The 23428-nt window shown below is 46.8% G+C and overlaps 1 protein-coding gene across 2 annotated transcripts in view; it reads left to right on the plus strand.

The window, feature by feature from the left end:
- ARHGAP32 (Rho GTPase activating protein 32) overlaps positions 1-23209 on the plus strand; it is a 184609-nt gene extending 161400 nt beyond the window's left edge. For both annotated transcript variants that reach the window (XM_026071774.1, XM_026071775.1), the window contains 11 exons: positions 1235-1337; positions 4442-4586; positions 5343-5425; positions 8025-8132; positions 9352-9497; positions 11793-11994; positions 12777-12922; positions 14137-14211; positions 14768-15619; positions 16280-17184; positions 18144-23209. In XM_026071774.1, coding sequence (XP_025927559.1) covers positions 1235-1337; positions 4442-4586; positions 5343-5425; positions 8025-8132; positions 9352-9497; positions 11793-11994; positions 12777-12922; positions 14137-14211; positions 14768-15619; positions 16280-17184; positions 18144-20393 — 5015 coding nt within the window. In that variant the 3' untranslated portion in view covers positions 20394-23209. The remainder of the gene's footprint in view (positions 1-1234; positions 1338-4441; positions 4587-5342; positions 5426-8024; positions 8133-9351; positions 9498-11792; positions 11995-12776; positions 12923-14136; positions 14212-14767; positions 15620-16279; positions 17185-18143) is intronic.
- Positions 23210-23428: the final 219 nt, after the last annotated feature.

Consider the following 23428-nt stretch of genomic DNA (forward strand, 5'->3'; position numbering starts at 1 on the left):
CTACATGATTGATATGCCACACAGATTTACAGGTTTGGTTCTGTGCAGTACTCTAGCGCAGAACAGATGTGCCCTTAACCCAGGATGCATCCGCTGATTGCCAGGGAACCATTTAAAATGAGCCTTTTCTCTAGCTCTAGCTAGCGTTTTTGACTGTTTGCTGTAAGCCAAAAAAAAAGCAGTGAAGTTGTTGGGGAAGGGAAAGCATAGAGCATCTCGGTTCGGTGGCACTTAGAGGGGCAGACTGGCAGATGGCATTTGCTGCTTGATGTAAGGGGATTTGCCACATGGCCTGTTCAGAATCTGTCACATGGCAAATGGATAAGACCTGGCATCTAATGTAGTAATAAATCTAGATCATCATAGGAACTGTAGCAAAAAGGTGGTTGGCAGAGGAATCCACAAAGGTGTGAGYTTTTCCGTGGAGATTTGGTGACGCTCAGAAAAGTTCAAGCCTAATTTTCTTTCTGTGTTCACAGCAGTTTTATCTCCCTATTACAAATAAAATGATTTGCTCCTCCTCAGACCAGTGAGGATGGACAGATAGCTCAGGCAGTGAATGTGCCATGGGGCTGAGAAGTCAACTCTAAGGAGTTAGTTGGTGAAGTGGCTTGAATATTGACTTGACACCTATTTATATCTTCCGGGCTTATTTTTTCCTTTCTGTCATACCCTGGTCTTTCTGCAGTTTCTGTGAGTGTGGTATGTTGTTTAGCTATCTAAATCCAGTCATGCTCTAACAGACATTGGGGATCAAATTAGCAGTTAAAAAAACTCAGCTGACCCTGGGGCAGAAAGTAGCATCTAACATTTATATTCACTTAAACCAAGCAGCGTAGGTGAATCCCATAGAGATCTGAAACCGAAGGAAGTCTTTTGGCCAACGAGAATGTATTTAGTCAGTTTTATAGCTCTTCTGGATACTGGATTTAACACCACAGCTCTTGTGGGAGTTGTGATGGATGTACATTGTCTCTGCTTGAACAGCGCAGACTTTTTCCAAACTGATCCACCRTTCTCCATTGCATCCTATCTTGGCATTTCTTTAAAGCAAAGAGCACCTCTGACCAGTTTCACCACCAACTCCTGCAGTTACATCTCCTACGAGCTTTCTCCTCTAAGGAGGAACTAAAGCAGTAACACAGTTGTGCTCAGTTTATGGGACCTGACAAGACTGCAGCCTGGGCTAGGACTTACTGGCACGCTCAACTAACTAGTGACACTTTTTCTTTAGTCCCCCAGGTCCTCAAGAGCTGCACTGAATTCATTGAGAAACATGGCATCGTGGATGGAATATATCGTCTGTCTGGGATCGCATCCAACATCCAGAAACTACGGTAAGGGCACTGCGTTTGACGAACGTGCTTGTATAGGACGGATGAGGCGTGTACTAGGTTTCGATGCCGTGCTTTCAGGAGCTCGCACAGCGGCAGCTGTGGGGCAGGCTGTTCCAGCAGCTCTGATGTGTGCGTGCAGTATGTACCTAGTGGAAGGTATGTTAGGCCTGTCACTGTTTTGGAGGGTTCTTTTTAGAGGAACACAGCTGTTCAGTAGACTTCGTTTTGCAGGAAGTTTTCCTTCAGGATAGAGTAATGGAAGGCTCTAGGATTGTGAGGTCTCTGTGCTGTGAAATTTCATCCCTGATTTCTCTTGCTCTCGGAGCCCTTTTTTAGCAGCTGATATTTCTCCTTGCTGCTTTGGACTCCTGGCGTATTAGGAACTAACTCRTAACATGCAAAGAAGCACTTGCATAGGTCTTGGTGGGCAGTGTTGCGAGGCTGCATGGCTGTGCAGAGGAAGGCTAGGTGCGCGTCCTCCCCAGTGAGGAGCTATTCTCATCAAAATAAATGGTCTCCATCCTCCTGTGAAGCTGTTTTTCCTCCCATCATTTGGCACGCGTTTTTCTGTCGTGAAGAACGCTAGCAGGCTGTTCCCACAGCCTCGCAGAGCCGGCAAAGGGGTATTTTCTATACAAAGGGGTAGCTTTTTTGTACCAGGTATTCCCAAGTTAAAGTGACAGGTTTGAACCGGTACAGTTACTCTAGGAACCCTTGTGTGGATGTGCTTATTAGCCCTCTCATCACAGCAAGTAATGTTTTAAATCTGCTCCTAAGGCTGTGAGATGCAGACTCTGGAGACTAATTGTAGCTGTGCAAGAGGCTGTTGCCCACAACAGAGTCTGCAGAATAAAACATCAGTCCATACTTCAGTTAGTTACATTGCTTTACTTCCCCATTTTGACTTTTGCCGGACTATCCTTTCTAATCTCTCCTCTAGTCCATTTTTTCCCTGGGTGTTGCCAAAACCGGTTTTTCCTTTGATGTTCTCCCAAGGTGCTTTAAAAATGTTTTTCTAAAACTTTCATTGCATAATGCCCTGGTATAGTACAGAGAATGAAGTGACAGCCTATTTTTTAATTTTCTGAGATGTTACAAAGACGAAAGGAACGGTACATGGCATGAGTTGTAGTCACTGTTCCTGTTGTTCATTTAAATCACTACAGATTTTCCTAAGTGTTTGAATAACATAGGACACATTGCATTGCTGCAGTTTCCAGCTATATAAACAGATCATTAAGCCCATTTCAAAGCTAGATCTGCAATAGCTTTATAAATCAGCAACTGTTCTTAATTTTCAAATTGGAGAAGAACCGAATCTCCCAGTTTTAAAGGGTTTTTGTTGGACAGAAAGTTATTTATTCCACATGGGAGAACTACTCCAAGACAAAGGTTGGCTCTTTAGTGGTGCAGTAGCTGCCTGTATTTGGCTATTGGGCAGAACAGAATGAGTGCTGAATTTGGTATGTTTAATCCTGTATTCTAGAGCTGGCTTTCTGGAGAGATTGTGAAGTTGAATTCCGCTACTAAAACAGTCTTTTTTTGGGGGTCAGAAGAAATAACATGTAGCTCTTAACAATCAGCATAGATGCACAAAGAGAAAAGACTGGACATAGGGCACCCTTTCTTCCCTCCATAGTCTGCTTCTGCAAGGCTAGATCTCTAACGTGGCTTGGGATTTGTTCCCAGAAAAAAGTACTGGAGTACCAGGGACAGCAAGGCGGGATATGGCTAGAAAATTTCAGTCAAGGCTCAGTTTATTTGTGTGGGGAGGATAATGTCAAAAGTGGGGTTTGGTGTCTTTCCCTGATCTCCCTTCTGCGTTCGCTCTTCTTCTATGGAGCCAAGTGCAGGAAATAAGTTTCTCTTCCAAATATGAGTRAGTGAGTGAGTGATGAGTCAGAACATGCCTGTGGGAGCGGTATATACTGAGGACTGTGGCTACAGGCAGTCGGTCCGTTTGGGAAAACAAAAACCTTTATTTCCTTCTTATGTGCTGTCTTTGGGATGAGGAACTGGGACTGTTCACTTGTCTGTCGTCTCCATGCAGAGGTTCTTAGGAGACCTCTCTGCCTCCTCCTGTCTGGAATAGTACAAACGGCTTCCCTAAGACAGCCGCCTTGGCCAGGGGAAGAAGGAGCCCCTGTCTGTTCTTGTAAGAAGGGATGTACACTTGACTGCAGAGGTTACAAAGCACGGTTTATATCTATCTCAGTGTCACAAATTGCCTGGTTTGGACAGGGGATGAGGCCAGGGATGTTGCCACCAAGCCCCCGATGTTGTGGTTGTAGTGTAGACAGGGTGACTCCCTGCGACGGCAGTCAGCAGTTTGGTTTACAGCTTAAAGACTGTTGTAGGGAAACCAAGCTTCAGATAGAGCAGCCGTGTTTGCGCAGCTCCCTGTGGCCTGACTCACCATGCAAGCCCCTCCAATCTTTCCTGTTAATTTGAAACAGCAATTTCCATGAGCATATTCCAGCAGTGAGCCAGCCTTGGCCTTCTAAGCTCAGCTTTTATTTCATAAACGTTTGTGATTTCGGTTTTTCTCTCTCTTTCTGAAAAACCACGGGAATGCTCAGGGCTTTTCTTCATGTGGTTCCTGGCTCTCTTGGTCCTGGGGCAGAGGCAGGCCCGGCTCACCAGCTTGGACCCAAGCACAGTCGTTTCCACGTGCAGCAGCTGGTCACCGGCACTGGTGTCCAGCGCTGCTTTAGCACTTCAGCTTCCAGGCCTTTGATATGCAAAACGGCTGCAGCTTTCATTCAGACCCGTGGGGACTCTTCCTCCAGGCAGCTCCCACTCAGCACCCCGGGGAGTTAACAAAGATTTTGTGAAGTGTGTCTGCCCCATTCCAGGAACAGTGATTTGCAGACTAGCCAATCCGATGTAAAACTAACTGAAAAATGCCTTACCAAAAAAAAAAAATTCTCATTTTGGAAAAATGCAAGCTAGCAGCACCACAACCGTGACTTGTGTGGCTTTGGCTACTATTTATTTTTTTCTGTAAACCAGGTCCTTGCTTTTTCTGACTGTAATTTGTTATGGGTTTTTTTTCTTTCCTCCCTTTCAAACTCCTCTGCCCATCTTTCTGTTCTCATCTCCAGGCACGAGTTTGATTCTGAGCAGATCCCTGACTTAACAAAGGATATTTACATCCAAGATATCCACTGCGTGGGCTCCCTCTGCAAACTGTACTTCCGGGAACTGCCAAACCCTCTGCTTACGTATCAACTCTACGAAAAGTTCTCAGTAAGTACGAGGCAATGCTGTCTTTTGCGTGCTGCCTCCCTGGGGCTCTCAGCATGACCTGTGTGTCATCTACACCTGCCGGATAGACTGGAAAGGATCCAGCAGCCAGCCAAACCTGTCTTCYATACACCTTTCTTTGTTGAAATTTTGTTTAAGTTGGGGTTGTTATAGATACCCAGAGTGCACCTCTCCAAAATTACCAGTTTAACACCCACCCAGCTCGTGCTACCTGCATGCCAGGTTCCCAATTACTGTGAGCATCCTGCCATTTCAAAACTGGGAGCTGGGTGCCGCAGCGCCCCAGGTCCTTAGGTTTGCTCACAGCATGTATGTGCCTTTGTGCCATAGCCTACGCTGTACTGATGCTACTTTTGGGGCTTCAGTGGAAGGAGCTCTTGTCTGGAGGTTATCTGGATATTAACAGTGCTTGTGGGAATTCCCCCACCTTTTGCCATTCCCAAGGATGTATCTAACAAACAGGCGTGGGCTTAGAAGCAAGTACTGCTTGGAGCTGAATGCCCACTGTAAGGAGTTGCTCTGTACAGTCAAGCTGTACTGGTCCGGACCTGGATTTACTTGGCCGTTACCAGATCAGCTGTGTGCCAGTCTGTCTCCAAAGACAGACGTTTCTCGCAAGGTAGAGAGGCCAACGAACTGTCTCAATATTGCAGAGCTGTACATTGTCCATGTAGTTCAACATGCTGTGGTGGGCTTCTAGCCTTATTAGCATCTAACTCATTTACTGCATTGTTCCAGGATGCTGTTTCTGCTGCTACAGATGAAGAGCGGTTGGTTAAAATTCACGATGTCATTCAGCAGCTGCCCCCTCCTCACTACAGGTTTGTACAGGCTTTATTCTGTTAATAGCATTGTATGCCTAAACTTCAAGAGTGAGCTGATGCTGTTCCAGTTTTCCCTCTTCAGATAGCTGGATTTTGAGACTGCATTATTCCTGTATATATTAGAATGGTTTATGGCTGTATAAAGTTGATTTATATTTTAATTAGAGCAGTACCAAGACAAATACCATAAACCTTATGTACACCATCTTATTTGACTTCCTCTAGAAAGTATGCTGTAAAGAGGCAAGTACAAGCTTGTTATGTCAGAAGGGTCTGATATCACTAAGTAAATATTTATGGGGGGGGGGCAGAGAACAATACCCTCTGTAAGAATAGCATTAAAGGGAAATGTAGCAAAAAAAATATTTCAGGACTTTGGCATAAGTTGTTTAACTCCATCTTGGCAATAACCCCCATTGTTTTGTTTCACTCTGTATGACAGGCCCGAGTCTGTCAGTGCACAAATAGCAGCAGTGGYGTAAAAGCACTTCTCTTGTCTTAGGTACATTAAAAACAGGCAGGCTAGTTTAGATGCTTGGCTTGTTGCTTGCAGTACAGAGGTGACAGCCCTTAATAAAGTTGTATCTATTAACTTTCCTTATAATAGCAATAACAGTAATACCAATAAATAGCTACTGGTAATTATCAATCAATTGTCCACTAATTATCTATAATTAATAACAATTGTCATTAATATAAGTAATTAAATAATTATAATTGTTAATACCAGCTGGTATTAATTAACAATTAATAACAATTGTCTATTAAGGATTAATTATAATGGTCTACTGCTGTCAAATAAGGGGGAAGCGACTTGAGGAGCACCTTTTCAGAAATAAACTATCTCCTGCGTCCGATTTTCTCTGGTGCAGTCCATGTTGTTCCTAAAATGGCCCTACCTAGGCTGGGACTTGAGGAGCACAGTTTGTTTCTGAGAATGTGCTCCTCAAGTCCCAGCCACAAGTCATTTTAGGAAAAAAACATGGACTGCACCGGAAAAAATCAGACACAGGAGATAGTTTATTTCTGAAAAGGTGCTCCTGCATCTGATTTTCTCCGGTGCAGTCCATGTTTTTTTTTCCTAAAACGGCCCTAGGCTGGGACTTGAGGAGCACAGTTTGTTTCTCAGAATGTGCTCCTCAAGTCCCAGCCTAGGGCCGTTTTAGTGAAAATGTGGACTGCACCAGAGAAAATCAGACGCAGGAGATAGACACAGGAGCACCGTTTCAGAAATAAACTATCTCCTGCGTCTGATTTTCTCTGGTGCAGTCCACATTTTCCCTAAAATGACTCTTATCTTCATGGGGGCTTTCTACYTGGCCTAACTTGTTTAACTTAAGCAAGAGCATCTTGCTTCTGTGTGTCTGTCTTATTCTTAGACCAGTGAGGGGGCTTGAAACATATGTGGATACAAAATGGTTTATAGATTTAGGGGCAGAGTGATGCTGCAAGCACTCCCCCTGCTGCTGCTGCTGCTGCTGCGGCAGAGCTGGTGTCTCACTTAGGAGAGGTCTGCTTTGGAAAGGGAGGAAAAAAACAAAATAAAACACTTTATTGTTCTGCTAATCTTCCATGAGAGTTTCCATGCAGGTAGGTAACTGGTGCTTGACACGGTGGTGCTGGTTGCCRGGGTGTCCATCCATTTTGCTTCCAAGCAGAAATAGCTATGTTAGCCTTGCTYATCTGTGAAATTTTGAGCCTGTTCGGGTGTAGAACCCCCCCACCCCACTCGGCAATCCGCTCCCTTGCCGTGACTGGTCCGCGCAGTGAGACAGAGACAAGTCAGTGCTGCTGCTAAGCAACAGAGCGGAGGAGGATGCCTCAGCRTTTTCATTAGCATCTTGTGCTGGGGCTGGAATGAAGAGAGCTAGTCCCTTTGCCGTCCTCCTAGTGCTCGTCCTCAGCGTTGTTTAATATAAAAAAAGAGAAGCTTTAGTTAATGTGAACGCAAGCCTGTGAAGTTTAGCCTTCTATGTCTGTAACATAGCTGGAGGCAGCTATTTCCTAAGCTAGAATCAGAGGAATACTGACCTCATCTTGGTCTTTTCCAATAGGATTTGCTGGTTTTCTAAATCCTGGGGGGTGGTGCATATGTRAAATAGTCTCCACCTTACAATAGGGTACTATTCAAAGTCTTTCCCCCAAACCTGTGACAAGCATTGCAGCATGACCGAAATGCCATCAAATTTAGTGCAGTGGTTGTATTTCTCTTGCAYAACAGTATAGCAAAGCAGCCCAGTGATGAATTTTCAGGGCTCGCTGCTTCTAGATCCTGCTGTGCTGGTGGCATTTAGATTATTCCTGTCCACCTCGTGGTTTTTGGATCCTGTCATTTGAATAAGAGCAGGTGCTTTGGCAGTCTTTTCCTTTAGCCTGGACAAATCAGGAGAGACTTCCCTCACCCCACCCCACCCCCCATTTAATTATTTGCTAAAGGCAACTTTATCATTGTTCTTAGGGTACATAGTTCAGCATTTTTTCCCCCCCCCCGCAATCTCTCAAACCACAAGAAAATAATGAACTGTGGGTTTGCTTTGCAAATTGCAGCACGGCGTGCTAAGTGGTGCTGAACATTTGCCTCTCTCTCCTTTTCCAGGACACTGGAGTTCCTAATGAGACACTTAGCTCGTCTAGCTGATTACTGCTCCATCACAAATATGCACACCAAGAACTTAGCGATTGTCTGGGCTCCCAACCTCCTAAGGTATTCCTTTCTTTTGTTTGTTTGCTCCCTCATTTGATTAAAAGGCTTAGCTAAAACAGGGTTTTATACATAAATAAATCGACAGACATACTCTCCAGAAAAAGGTAACTTTCAGCAGCCTRGAAGAACCACCTCTTTTTCCATTCACTGTGCTCATCTGTAAAATTTGTAAGAGACTTATTCCGAGCAAGGGTTTTGAGACTGACTGCTAAGCTCCTGCACTGATGATGCCAGTACCCTGCTGCTGTCAGTGGAACCGCATTAATACAGCCCAAGAGAGTGCTTTCGGATTATGMTTTCTCACCACAGTGCAGTTCCACAGACTGCAGTTCAGTGGTGCCAAGGAAGAAGCCTGGTCTATTTTCCTCCCCTTTCTAAATGATGCTTTTCTTTCTCCTGGTTAAATAAGACTGGTGTGTCCTTGGTCACCCAGGAAAACCTGTTCTGTGACATGGCCGATTTCCCAGTGCCTCAGTCTCTAGCGTCTAACATGACAGCTTCTGGCTGCAGAATTTGAGACTTAGGGGAATGATCTTGGATAAATCTGTCCCCTAAAATTTGATAGTTTAAAATTAATGGCGTAATTTTAAAATCTCACTTTAAAATAATAATAATMATTACCCTGACCTCTACTGTATCAATTCCTGGACTCCTTTGTTGCCAACCTGAGAAATCCAAGTTATAGTTTTCCCTGTGTGCAGTTAATGAGCTATTTTCTCCACCCACAAGCAATGAAAAGATCTCATTTGAGTCTGCTTTTGTGAGTACTGGGGTACTTGCTGAGCAGGACCAGGTGGAGAGAGAAAATCACGTAGAATGCCATGGCRAGCTTCATACAATATCAGTGCGTTAAACTGCTGGCTTTCAGTGCATCTGCAAAGAAGTGAAACTGAGCTTTGTGCACTCTGGGCATGCAGTACACTTACCTCAGTCTGGACCCGCCACATGGCTGCTTTTCCTTCTAGACCCGTATGCTCCACTTGCTTATTTCGGTAGGAATCCAATCTGAAACCAAAATGCAGATATAAATCACTACAGCCAGCATGATCATTTGTATAATGCTTTGATGCGATTTAATCCCTTAACTGCTCCTCAAGTCTTGTTTGCCTGAGCAACCAGGCACAATAGCTCCCCAGATGCTGAATCCTTACCCAAAGTGAGCTCATCTTTCCACATTCTTCTAGCTGTTTGCATTTTCTTTAATCTGCCTTTTCTTTAGATCAAAGCAGATAGAGTCTGCCTGCTTCAGTGGAACAGCTGCCTTCATGGAGGTGAGAATCCAGTCGGTAGTCGTGGAATTCATCTTGAATCACGTAGACGTCCTCTTCAGTTCCAAACTCAGCTCGGTCATACGAGATGGAGCAGGTGCGTGTCTTCCTCAGTCAGCTTTACCTTGATCAAGAACAGTAGCAGACACTTAATGGAAACCTGAGCCTTCCCTGGGACCTTTGAGAATGTTTACAGGAAGAACAAGAGAAGAGATTTCCAGGGTATAATATTACAACTCAGCAAACATGACCTGGTTTTTGAGATTGCTCTCAATGTCTTTGATAGAAGCCAAGGATGCACTACAAAAGCAAACACCTTAATATCTGGCTGCTGCTCTTATGTCCTAGCATTGAAAAACAGTAATGAATCACTTAGAAATAAATAATAAAAATAAATAAATAAGGGGAGGGAGCAGGAGTAACAAAGTTTTAAAACCAGTATCAACTGATGTTCCTGCATGCTCATCCATTCAAGCTCCTCTTGCAGCACAGTACAACACATGACCTATCTTGCATTACCAGCAGCTTAGAACATAAATAGAAAGCTCTTGGTACTCTGCAAAGTTGACAATGAAAAATTTAGTCTTGCTCTTAATGGGAAATATTTTGACATCAGCTACTCTGATGTTACACAGCTCAGTCCGCATTGGTCTTACAGCTATCGCCCAACTCCCTCCTTGTGCCGCTGATTTGTGGCTTTAAGATGCAAGAAATGAACTGTGACATGTTTGTACCAGGCCCTGCAGCACTTGAAGCATCACTCAGCCCTCAGGCCTGGGACCTATAAATTCCTTTGAGTAACTGCTAACAGGCTGTACGTGTGCCTGTTCCACTGAAAACAAATGCAGCTGCACCAGGGAGAAAAAAAGTTTACTCCATATGTTAGGTCAATAAACGCGCAGTCCGCAAGCCGCATTAAGCGTGCGCCATCTGCTTCGATACCTTGCCCTTCCAAGGAGACATGCCCAGTCAGTGCCGTTACCACTACCTGTAGAGTACAGATAGCTCTTTTCCAGTATATTTGCTGCTTCCCRCTTCTCTACTAGCCCTACCTCTGCCTAGGACAGCGGAGTTGCTATCAGTCCAGCTTTTGTTCTTATAAGGAGGCAATTTTAAGTCAACAGGAGCCAGAGGTTAGCTTGGCTGAACGGTAACAGTCCTTTACAGAAGTGTTCCCAAACCACCACAAGCTGCTCTGCTGCTCTTCAGTGCCCACACCAGATTGAGCTCTGCCAGGGAAGATAAACATGCAGAGAATCTGAGCCAAGTAATTATCCAGGCTTAGACTGGACCGTGTAAATTCAGCTAACTGTTTGATGAGCAGGTCCTTCACATTCAGTACGCTTTAGCACGGAACCRGGGGAGAGGGGTCAGGCTATTTCACAGCACATCAGCTAAGCTCAGGGATATCGTGCTAGAGCAAGGCAGCAGCACTTTCAATGCTTCCGGGAGCCTCTCTTTTTGAGCACAGCATCTTATCTGTGCCAGGCTATAAGAGGTGGGAATGGCACTCCCAAGCCTACTTTAAGCCATTCCAGGTAAGGCTGTTTCAAGGACAGCTGGAGTACTGTATCCRTGATTCAGCCCAACCTTATCTCAGAGCATTTACAGCCGATGAGCACAGATGAGACTGCACATTTTATGTGGAACTGTGGTGCTAAAGGAATAACAGTAGGAATGGGTTCAACCAGGATGGTGGTGTGGAGGGATTAAATACTCCCCCGCCCCCTTACTCATGTGACAATAACCATACAAATACTCATAAAATAAAAGACAGCTCTTATAACAGACTCCTTATGCTCTTCTGTAGCAGCCTCCTCTACAACACAAACTGACTTACACATCTGGGCAACATCAACTACTTTCACAAAACTTAAATGTTTGCCTCCAAAAACAAAAGCAAGCTGTAAAAAGGCCAAGGGARGACACACACCAAGATTCAGTTTACTATGTCCATCTGCAAGATTACTTTGAAGCAACTTAAGTCACACACGGTATTTCCTGTTGCACCACAAGCTAGAATCTGGGAATGGCTAACACCAAGGTTAAGAAGAAAACAGTCTCTTTCTTTACCGAGGTTTGCATGCAAATGAAGYTTAAATAAAAGTACATCAGTACAGGTTTCTGATCTACCTGGTTCCCCCCATACACACACTTTTTTTCTTTTTAAATACAGTGAGCCACTGTCAATCATGACTATTTTCTTTGTCATAAACATACCTCTGGCAAAAGTAATGGTTAAATTGATCATATCTGTCTTTTGCTGGGATATCAAAATCTTAGGGAAGGGGGGAAAACAGCATCTCTCTCCCCTAAACACACAGACTCTAAGCTTTGATTTCTGTGCTGCTGTTCCCTGATTCTCCCTCTGGTCTCTGGTTTTCCTTCACAGGGCACAGTTCTTTATCACGGCCCAAGTCTCTCTTGGTATCCTCTCCTTCCACAAAGCTGCTCACCCTGGAGGAAGCACAGGCACGGACACAAGCCCAGATCAACTCTCCCATCGTGGCAGACAGTAAATACATTGAAGTGGGAGAAGGCCCTGCCGCTTTACAGGGGAAATTCCACACGGTCATAGACTTTCCATCTGAAAGGTAGAGAGGAGTTTCCTTTCCAGCATGTGTTACAACTGGTTTTTTGATTACAGCAATTTGATCCCCAGGGAACTTGCTTGCACCGACTGTAATCATACCTGGGATATTGTAACCAGTTTTCCACTCCCTTTGGACTCTGTGAGGATTCAACTTACTTTTATTGTCAGTGGGCTTAGCTTAGCTACATAACTTTTGTGCCATTCCCTCCCTTCTGACAGGGTTACCATTAAATGTATAAAGCCATGCTGTATGTAATGCATATTGATGCCCGTACTAACCATGCACGCAGAAACAAGGTAAAAGAACCAGAAACATTAGGGTATTTCAGATTTCAGGACCAAATGCCTCTACCAAATCCTGGTTCTCCTCAAACTGGAACAGTCGGACAGACTTGCTGACACTAGAAACGAAACATGGCAACGGGAGGAGGCTATGTGGCTTTACAGAATAAGTGAGAGATGCTTTTGAATACCTTTTATGGCAGTGCACAGTTCCTGAAGGAACTGGTACATCTGCCAGCTAAGTAACTGCCATCTCTTAGATGCTATATTGTACAGACACAGAGCCTTCACTCACCTGCATTGCATCTGCTTGTTCAGYGGGATTTACCCAGCAAGGCTCTAGGGCTGAGCTATAAGAATGAAAACATCYTCAACTATTTAAATAGACCAAGTTTCTAAGCTTGCTTTCGGCAGAAATCAGGTAGCTCTAATAACAAACAACAAGCAGCAGGAACCAAATGCAGCTTCCCCTCACAATTTGCTCTTATTTTCTCATTCCAGAAAAAGACCACCCAATAAGATGAAGAAATCGCCAGTTGGCAGCTGGCGTTCCTTCTTCAACCTAGGAAAATCATCCTCCGTGTCCAAACGCAAACTACAGCGCAACCCCAGTGAACCCTCAGAAATGAAAGCCATAGCCCTGGCAGGTAAGGGTGCAATTCCAGCTCTCAAAATCAGGTTTTTCAGGAACATCGGCTTCATGTTTACAGCGTGCTTTTATCTCCTTCTAGTGTTCAGGCCATGTATAACATCTTTATTTAACTGCTGCCTTTCCTAAACAGATCGCCAGCATCAGAGGCTTGTGCTCTAGCGGGTCCAGCTCTTGGATAGCTTTTGAAGGACAAATATACAGACGCCACCATAATAAGTCTCGGACTAATTCCTTCTGGCGCTCTTACAAAATAAGAATACATTTCTGACTCCATTTGCTGCTCTCGAAAGACACACATTTAAACTAGATAAAGAAACTTACTCCACAAACTTATTCACGCAGAAAGTTTTACCAGTATAACTAAAGAAGGAATCAGAGAACTTTTTATAGCTGTATCTGATGTATGTAAACTTTTCAGCCCCTTCCATATATAATTTGCTATCTCTTTCCAGATTTAAAAACAAACAACAGTATGTTTTTGCAGTAAAACACACCACAAATGGTCCAGTGGGGACTTTTATCCCAGCTTCTCCCTGGTGCCATTTTCAAATTACAACCTTCATAGTCTTCAGTATAATAAACGCATCATATGCCAATACTTTAAGACCGTCTCCTTGGAGCACTGAAGTTGTACTTGTTTAGTGCTCATAAAAATCAACTGTGTAAAYGTTTGTTTCTTCTCCATTTTCAAGGGGTTTTATTTGCTGTTAGGACACAGTCTTAAACTGATACAACTATCATAGGTATGTCCAGACAGAGTCTGTAGTGAGACRGGGTGGGTAGTTCATTTCCCAGCCTGTCACGTGCACAAGTTACCATTTTGATAGGTTACTTTGCCCCARTCTGTAAAACAAACATCACAAGAATTGATTCATTCATGTGTAGCTGCCTCTTGCGCAGTAGTACAGAATCACTGGTTGGAAGTGTCCTCTGCAGGTCATCTAGTCTTGCCTCCCATGCAAAACAGGACTACATCTATCACTATATAGACAGTAAAGCCTATTAACTGTGGCGCAGGATAAAGGTTTTTAAGGGCAAAAGTTTCTGCAAAGTCAAAAAGAAACAAACCAAACCAAAACCAAACAGTTACGTTCAAGACAGTAGCACTATTGCCAGAAATCCGTTCGTTTCTTCTTGCCACCATTACATAGCCAAATACAAAACACTTCTATAATTCAGCTTTTCACTTTCTCGGTTGCACTTCCTTAGGTGGAAGAGGAGACAGCGGGACTCTTCGCTCAGCTAAAAGCGAAGAATCCCTTACCTCTCTGCATGCTGTTGATGGTAAGACAAAATTGCACCTGTGCTCTCAATGCGTGCGAATTAAAAAAGGCAGTATGACATTACTGACTGCAAATACTCAACAGAGCAGGCCCCCCTACACAGAGTTAAGTTGGACTTGCTAATTAAYAGAGAAGCTTACCCCGCTGTGCATGAGAAACACACTGCAGATCTTTGTTTTCATTCCAAGGTGGGAAAAAAAGCACCCCCCTAGCTTTTTTATTCYTTGACATTTCCCCTTTCTATTCTAAGATGGAAAACACAGCATCAGGGAGGAAAACATCTTCTGAGACTTAAGGCTGATGCACACTTAAACTAGCTTTCCTTTTACAGCCAGCTTGATTTCAGACTAAATCAGACCAGAATACTGCTTAAAAAAAGAGTTTGAGTAAACTTAGTTAACAAACAGTTACTGCTAGCTACATTACTTTTGTGTTTAGAGCTCCCCATGTGAGCATCTTGCACGCTGCCTTTAAACTAAAAACAAAAACAACACCCAGCCATTGCCTCCTGGACAGTAATATTTGACAATAACCCTTCCGTATCTACTTGTTCCTAGGTGAATCTAAACTGTTTCGACCCCGAAGACCTAGATCTAGTAGCGATGCATTGTCCGCTTCCTTCAACGGAGAGCTTTTAGGAAACATGAATCGCTGCAATTCTTACGACAACCTTCCCCATGACGACAGTGATGGGGATGAAGGGCTAATCCATGTTCCTGCCCTTATTTCTCCTCGATCTGCTGAAGACGTTGACCTGAGCCCACCGGATATTGGAGTCGCTAGCTTGGATTTTGACCCCATGTCTTTTCAGTGCAGCCCGCCCCAAGCGGAGTCTGAGTGCCTGGATAGCAGTACCTCCCTGCTGGAGTCAATCGGCATCAATAAGGAGAAGTCGAGCCTAACGAAGAAGGATTTAGAATCAGGCAGCCAGTCTCAGACACCAGGCAGTGCCACGAGCTCTGAGCCAGTGTCCCCATTCCAAGAGAAGATGAGTCCCTTCTTCACTCTGGACCTGAGCCCCACTGAAGAGAAGGCCTCCAAACCCCATGCTTTCTCACCTAAGATGGGGCGAAAGCCCATCAAATCTCCACCACTGACTRCATCGGAACCTGTCTCCTTTGCACTGCCCAGCCGCGTGCCAGAAGCTCTTGGAGGAGCGCCCATCCCATCCAGAAACTCCTCTGCTTCCAGCTGGAGCAAAGGRATTGGCATCAGTGAGATCACAAACAGGTCCCCAACCCAGATGTCCTTGCCCCTGAAAAGCTGTGAAATGGGAGCAGGGGAAGGAGCCCAAGAGCTACAGCACGCCCAGCTAGTGGCTGCTGGCAAACCAGAGTCGCAAGAAGAAGGGGAGAGACCAATGTCAAGCAGTCAGAATAAGACTGTACCCACTGGACACACACAGCCAGGTACAGTGCTTTTTCCTCCATTCTTTCTTTAAGTTCCAAAGGGGACCTGCTCTCAGAAAAAGTCCTTCTCTGCGTGCCTTTTAGGAGAGGGGATTGCCCATCAGTTCTGATCACAAGTGTCTTGCAGGGCTGTGCAGATCAGTAAGGTCTTAACAGAAACCTCTGCCTTCTCCCTACATCACACAAATCTTGGATATTTGCCATAGCACTTTATATACCACTTTTTTTTTCCCCATCCTGTCATACATGAAAGTCTATAGCATGTCCTTCTAAATCATTTCAGCCAAAAGACCATCTCAGACTTTTTTTTTTTAATTAAAAGTCTGCCAACACTTGAAGAAGGGACCTTTTTGCCCAAAACCTTATGATCAAAATTGTATAAGGGTATCTCATTCTCTTCTACCTACTTCCTACCTCTCTAGAAATRCAAGAGGAGCCTTTATAGACAATCTCTTGTGTTTTTTTCTTTTTTGTGATGAACTGCTGTGCTATTGAGCAGCGTTTGCATGTGGGACAGAAGATACAGTATTTCGCATCAGAAGGAGTTGCCACTGTTAAAGTGTGGAAAGCATCTATTTTTTATAATAGTCATTAAGGTTAGGTCACTCTCCTTATTGGGTAACATAAAATCACTCTCTCTCTCAATTTTCCCCCCATTAGGAGCAGTTGCCCTCGACTCCCCCCAGGATCCTGTTCCTGTCAGTTCTGTGTCTCTTATCCCTCCTCCTCCTCCGAAAAACGCAGCGCGCATGCTAGCCCTAGCGTTAGCYGAGTCCGCACAGCAAGCATCCGCTCAGTCTCAGAAAAGGCCAGGAGATGCTCATTCTGAAAGCACAAATTACGGAGAAACTGAAGCTGGTACAGCTCTAGAAAAGCTCCATCTCAGTGCTGGTGYGCCAGACAAGCTCCACCTGTATACTGGTCTGCCCGAGAACCGACTTCATTTCCAGACTGGTGCACCAATAGAGCAGGATTTTCAAGGTAGCAGCACACCTGGGGAGCAGAACCACCTGCCAGGTGCACCTGGAAACCGGGACCCCCCACCTCTCCACACTGGCATGCCTGGGGACATGCCTGCTAGCAGAGATGCAGAGCAGGAGCAGCCCAACTTCCATCCTGCTAAAGCAGGGGACAAAGATCACTTCCCCCCCCACGCCGGGGACTGGGACCACACRCACCAGCACCCAGGCGCATTGCCCGACTGGGAGCCCCCCACAGCAGACTTGGCCACAGATAAGCCCCACCTCCGCCCGTGCATCTCTGCAGACAAGCACCACATTCCTGTCTGCAMAGCCGAGGACAAACTTCAGTCTCCTCCCGTGGTAACTGCTGGGGAGAAAACCGCCCTGGCTTCAATGCTGTATTTAACAACCATCCAGACAACAGCGACYGAGCCTAACCGTGGGGCAGCGGGTCCGTGCACAGCTCAGGCAGATGTCATTGCTGCAGCTGCTCCGCGCACGCTCACAACCAGCCAGCCAGCACCGTCGCAGAGGCAAGATTACCAGTCAGCAACGGGACAAGTGCCAGCCGCCTCTGCGAAAGCATCGAGTAGTTCCAGTCAGGTAAGCGGATGCGCCCTCCCGCCTTGCGTGTATTTGCAAACGCAGGATCTGTGTACAGCTAATCTGTAATTCTAGAAGGTCGAGCCCAAAGGAGAGTTGGGCTCARATCCAAACGGGAAGAGGCAGGGAATCCCCTGGTTACTGGAAGTTGCGCGTGTACAACAGAGGCACAGCCTTACAGGGAAGCATCACAAAGTTTCCTAAGCGAAGACCTGGGAACATCCTGATATACTTGCTTGCATTGGTTTTAAGGAAAAAAAAAAAGTATACACTGGGTTAACTGATRCAGGGAATGCTAGTTTAGAAGTGCTTGAAAACGGTAAGAATTTTTGCATCCTCTTTTCACCGCAATTGACAATCCTGTTCCAACACTTTAATAAAGCAGGTCAGGTTGAGGGTGTGGGAGTTAGACATGGAGATGTTCACTCAGCATCCAGCCACCTGCTGCCAAGGAAACATGCACAACTGCCTTAGACACTGTCGCCACCTTCAAGGAAGCGGTTTCTGCAGTATTACGCTCCTTACCTCTGCTTGGGATGGCATGCAGAGTTCTAAATCCATGTGCATTTTCACAGAGACAAGTACATTTATAAGCCAAGCACGTAACAAAACACTCGGGCCCCTGTGCAAGAGTTTTGACCTGTTCAGAGAGAGACAACCTCCTCCTCCCCTTTCTGCAGTTTGACATTTGCAGAAAGAACACTCGGGCTCCTCGGCCACAACGCGTGACAGGTCCTGAAAACTCGCTCGCAATCGCCCAGAGGCGGCATCTTGCCCTTGCTGTCAAAGGGCACATAAACATCCTTTCTTCTACAGCGAGCAGAGCTAGGTCTCCACAGCAAACAAAGCAGGCGTAGAAGAGTTTACATTGAATTAGCCTGTACAAACATCTCCGAGATTGTACTACAGAATGGGAGGAAGATGCTTGCCTCTAACTTGCACTTGTTTCTTCCCTATAGGTACGGGGTGCAACAGCACCTGAAAAGCCACCTGAGCCTGCTCCCATTTTTGTCTCAGAAAGCAATTCTACCATCTGCGGCTCCTCGTCCATGCCCATGGGTCACCAGAGCCATTTGGAAAAGCCTCGGGAGACGATGAGGGCTCCCCCATTGCACATGCGGTCTGAGTCAGTCCCCACTCACTCCTCCTACAGCTTTACACCCCCCGTCCCACCCGTGAGGACGCTGGAGAGCAAGATTGCTGCTGCCATGCACTCGAACAACACGGACGCCATCAACAACTCCAATTATCACGCCTTTCTGGCTTCCTCCATGCTGGCCTCCTCAGTGGAGGAAGCTTTGCTGCCACCACCGCCTCCCCCACCCAAGCACACTTCCCTGCAGTCCGTGTACGTGCCGCATCCCAAGCCAGAGAGCATTCCCGAGTCCTCTGGGCCAGACAGCTACCTGCACCACAAGCCAGCTTCCACCCATCAGTACAGGCCGGAGAGCGTTCCTCCTCACATCTCCTACCACAGCAAGCCCGACCAGCACCAAGCCTACCCTCCCAGGTCGGAGACGCCCACGTCTATGGGCACTCGCTACAACACCTACACGAGCCAAGGGAAGAGCACATCAACTCTCCACTCCAAGCCTCGCAGCCGGACAGAGTTTGTGTCCTCCGTGAGCCCGACTGGCCTGCGTAACACCGGCTACGCGGAGGATGCACCGCCCTACCCCACCATCCGAAGGGTTCAGTCGCTGCACGTGCCCACCCCCGCTGCCGCTGCTATCCGCTCCGTTCCCATTTCGCGGACTGAGGTGCCTCCAGACGACGAGCCGGTGTACTGCCCGCGGCCCCTCTATCAGTACAAGCCATATCAGCCCCACTCCGACTACCACGTAACTCAGCTGCAGCCTTACTTTGAGAACGGGCGGGTGCATTACCGCTACAGTCCTTACTCCAGCTCTTCTGGTTCCTCTTACTACACCACTGCTGATGGGAGCTTTTACGACCTGGACCCCTACAGCACCATGCGGGCCAGGCCATTCCACCCCCTGCCCAGCCGAGACTTCACATCCTACGCCTCGCGGCTTCAGAGCAAAGGTCTGTACCGCTATCCTGGCTTGTCCGGCTACCCTCGGGGTGGCCTCATCAGCCACCTGACAGGTAAAGAGCACAGCTTTATCAGCAGAGATGTGCCTCCTGCCCCGGACATCAAACATACGTACATGTCGTGGGACCTGGAGGACATGGAGAAGTACCGCATGCAGTCTATTCGCCGGGAGAGCCGCACGCGCCAGAAGGTGAAAGGGCCTGTGATGTCCCAGTACGATAACGTGGCCCCTCTGCTGCAGGAGGAACTGGGAGGGCTGGATGTCATTCACTTGCGCAGCAAGTCAGATCCTGGGAAAACTGGCCTCCTCACTGTGGCAGAGGGGAAAGAGGGGAGGTACCCGGCGAAAGCAGCTACGCCCGACGGGGATGAACGTTACTACATGCAGCACGCTGAGCCAGAGCTGGACAGAGCCCACTACCACGGGGCCTACGGGAACGGGCAGTCGGAGAAGCCGTCCCTTCCCCAGAAGCAGAGCAGCATGCGCAACAGGAAGCTGCACGAGCCAGGCTGCAACCCAAACGAACACAGGACGCACTTGCAGCAGGAAGCAAGCCATAGGCAGCCTTCCGAATCCAAAAACGGGCCCCCTTATCCTGACTACAGGCCTAAAGGTGGTCCGGAGCCCTCTGAGCCCATCAGTTACCAGCACTCGGGCGGGAAGTACATCCCGGCAAACCAGGAAACCCTGAGACTGAACCACAAGGAGGTGAGGGTAGCAGAGGACAGGCCAGATTTGGAAAGGTCTCGAGCCAGACCAACCGCTTCCATGGAGAAACACTCCAGAGACTGCTACAAAGAAGAGGAGCACACCGCCGCCCCCATGGCACCACCGCCGAAGCCCGAACGGAGCCACAGCCTCAGAATGCAGCACCCCGAAACCATGGAGAGGGACTCTGCCCTCCTCTACCCGTACCAAACGCTCGGGAAACGCCAAAGCACTATGACTGTGGTGTCCCAGTATGATAATTTGGAGGATTACCATACCATGCCTCAGCACCAAAGAGGGGGCTATGTTGGAGGAGGGGGGTTTGTGCCCCCCGGGTTTTCCCACGTGCACAGTAGAACTTACGCCACGGCCCTGGGCCAGGGGGCTTTCCTCCCAACGGAGCTGTGTTTGCAGAGGCCGGAAACGGAGGTCCACGTTGAGTGAGCTGGTGTGGGGGGGAAGGAGGGATAGAGTCTAAGCAGCCTCTGCTGGACAGTGGACTGTTTTATTTTTTCAGTGACGGAAAAAAAAACCCTGCCCCGATGAGCAAAGCAAACCCACCTTCAACCCCACCCCTACCAGCCCACCACTCACTGTTTTTATGTAGTAGAGATTTAGCTTTTTCATGTAGTTTGAGACAACTGGAACGATAGGGCAGGCTGTTGGCATGCAGAAAGATTAAAAGATAGACCGTCGCCAGAGAGGCAGAGCAGAGCTGAAAGAGATGCTGTTGGGGCAGGGGGGAAGGAAAAGAGGTTTTTCCTTCCCCAGATTTGACTCGGGCGGTTACCACTGCTTCCTCACAACGCCTCCATAGTCCTGTGCATGATGGACTGTGCATGCAGCTGTTCTTGTAAATCCCATGTGTAGTAAGTTGCCCTTCCCATGACTAGCTTCCAAGGAAGGGTCTCAGTGACGCACCTTGGAGGAACCACTGTTCTGCCCCCTGTTGAGGTTACGCAGCAAGAGCGGGCTAAGAGCTGGGGGGAARGACGACCAAGTATTTTCTCCCAGATAAATGCCAAGGTCCTGCCTCTCCCTGGAAAATTATTGCTTAGGCATAGTGGATCCACCTGAACTGCTTTGAAGTGGGTTGGAGCCCGTTTTGACTTCACCTGGTGGAATAGGCTTTGAAGCAAGTTTGAAGTACAGCGCACTTTTTAAATTGCTTGCTTAAGAAGCTGCTTCCAGCTACAAGAAATCAAATTACTTTAAATTTCTGTAAATGGAGGCCAGCTATAGAAGCCAAGCAGGGCAGGTCTGCATTTCTCATACCCAAAGAAGAAAAAATAAAAAAAAGAAGTTACACACACAGCACACCCATTTCATGCCAATTCCTCTTTACTGCTAGGCTATCTACAGTCCAGACAACTTAATACCACGTTGTGGCTGGCCAGACGGCATCATCTCTCTACAAAAAAAATTCACTATAGCATTATGTCCAGCTTGTAATTGGAGCACAACTTACCAGCTGGGAATGACTGTGTAAGTGCCGAGCTACCTGCATGACCAGATACTCGCCCTAGGCCAGATCCTGCTGCTCTTAGATCAGGGAACGCTCCTATTGACCTTAAACCGAAGGCTCTACAGGACACGGCTTTCTGTAACCTTCTAGTTCTGTGCTGGCAAGGGAATCCCTGTGAAGTTGTGGCACATACAGAGTAGTTACATGCTGTCTGTGCACTGTGAAATAGTATTGCCTCCCTTATTGCAAGCGTAGATCATACCAGTATTCAGTTAGCAGTAGGGACAAAAGGCCAGTGCACTCCTTATAATACACCACTAATGTTGTCCTAGGTATTTAAAAGCTTTCCGCACTGCAAAAGAAGCCAGGCAGCCTCTCATCTGCAGCCTCTCAGACTTCCCAGAACTCACTACCACCCCACCTTATAAAGCACATCCACCTCACTAGAGAGGGCTTGCGAGCAATACTTGAGATTTAGGAGTTTTTAAATGCTCACTGATAAATACCAAGGCCATTCCTGTTCTGTTTGGTTGAAGAACTTCTCTACCTGTTTTGAATCTCTGATGTCTTATTAATCTGGAGGTCCTGCAGTTAGCGCACAGCTGTGAAAGCTAAAGGGAACTTGTATCGGATGCTTTCTTGAACAAAAATTTCATGGCTATTTTGGGGCTTTTAAATCATAAGGAAAAACTGCTTCTAGTAGCTAACCAGGCTTTAGCTGTTTGCTTCTTTTAACCTTGTAGCCTTGTCTGGGGCTGTTTCAGTAACAGTACCTTATGGTCCTACTTTATTGTGCAATGCTATTGTTTTAAGCATTTTGTTTAGAAGAGTTGTTCTTACGTGTTATGGAAATAAATTTGGCAGTCAGAAAAAAACAAAGCACTGTGATCCAGGTTGCCACAATCCCCTTGTGACTAATGACCAGGTAGAGGGGTTTGTTTCTTTGTGGGGGAATGTTTTTGTAATGTTTAAGGAAAAAAAAACATATATATATAGAGAGAGAGGGGGCCATTAGGTGAGCCACACTGTGGCCATCCTGTCTACATTGCTAGCTAATTCCTTAGTAAAGGCTGAACAACCCACACTCCTTGGTGCAAGCTAGCCAAGGGAGTCCGGTTTAAGTACATGCTCTCAATAGAGGTGTGTATTTTTATTTTATTTGGGGGGGGGGGAACACTGCCACTAGTCCTCCACCATTGTAGCACAGTCTCCCCACCGCTGCCCATTACCTGCTAAGGTCTCCAGTTGAGGCAGGGACATGCGTTTGGTTCAGGCTATTTGGGATTCAGGTAATGAGAGTTGTAGGTCAAACCTCTCTCTCCATGAAAGCCTTAACTCCCCACTCCTGCCCCCCCAGCAACTCTCTTCCTCCTTAACCTCCGTTTTGGCCTTACGTTAACCAGGACTATCCTCCTACGAGGGGGCTGAACTTGGCTCCCACCAACTGTAAATGCCTCTCTGGATTTTCCTGCTCAAAGCCACTGTCTCCCTCTAGGTATCAGGTGCCATCCCTGGACAATTTCTGTTCCTTGTAGTCTTTTGCTACTACTGCCCGAGCCTGGGCTCTTCAGCTCCCTGCATTGTACAAAGTGCCAGGTGCTAAGCACCCTCTCACCGCAGAGTCCCCCCACTCTCCCCTCAAGGAAGACAAAAGCTTTCAGCACCTCTCAGAAACAGCTCCCAAAGGCGCACATCTGTACACCTAGATGGCTGCTACAAACAGCCTTCTCTAGGGAGGACTAAGGTCTCCGTTAAAAAAAAATAAAAATGCTAAATAATCCAGCTTCCTCCCATCCCTCTGTGCACAGTCACATCATCACGTACTTTGAGGGCTGCAGGCTCTCAGAGTGCCCAAACCAACTTCTGCACGCCAGTGTTGGGCCACAAGTACAAAACCCACAAGGTTAAGGCATCAGCTTTTCCTAAACAATAACACAGACGCGCACCCTTCTCTCGGTGTTGCCACTGCCCGCAGCTTGGGCACCTAGTACGATTCAACCATCATCCCCACGTC

The sequence above is a fragment of the Apteryx rowi genome, unplaced genomic scaffold (assembly GCF_003343035.1).
Source record: "Apteryx rowi isolate R43461 unplaced genomic scaffold, aptRow1 scaffold_33, whole genome shotgun sequence".
Lineage (NCBI taxonomy): Eukaryota > Metazoa > Chordata > Aves > Apterygiformes > Apterygidae > Apteryx > Apteryx rowi.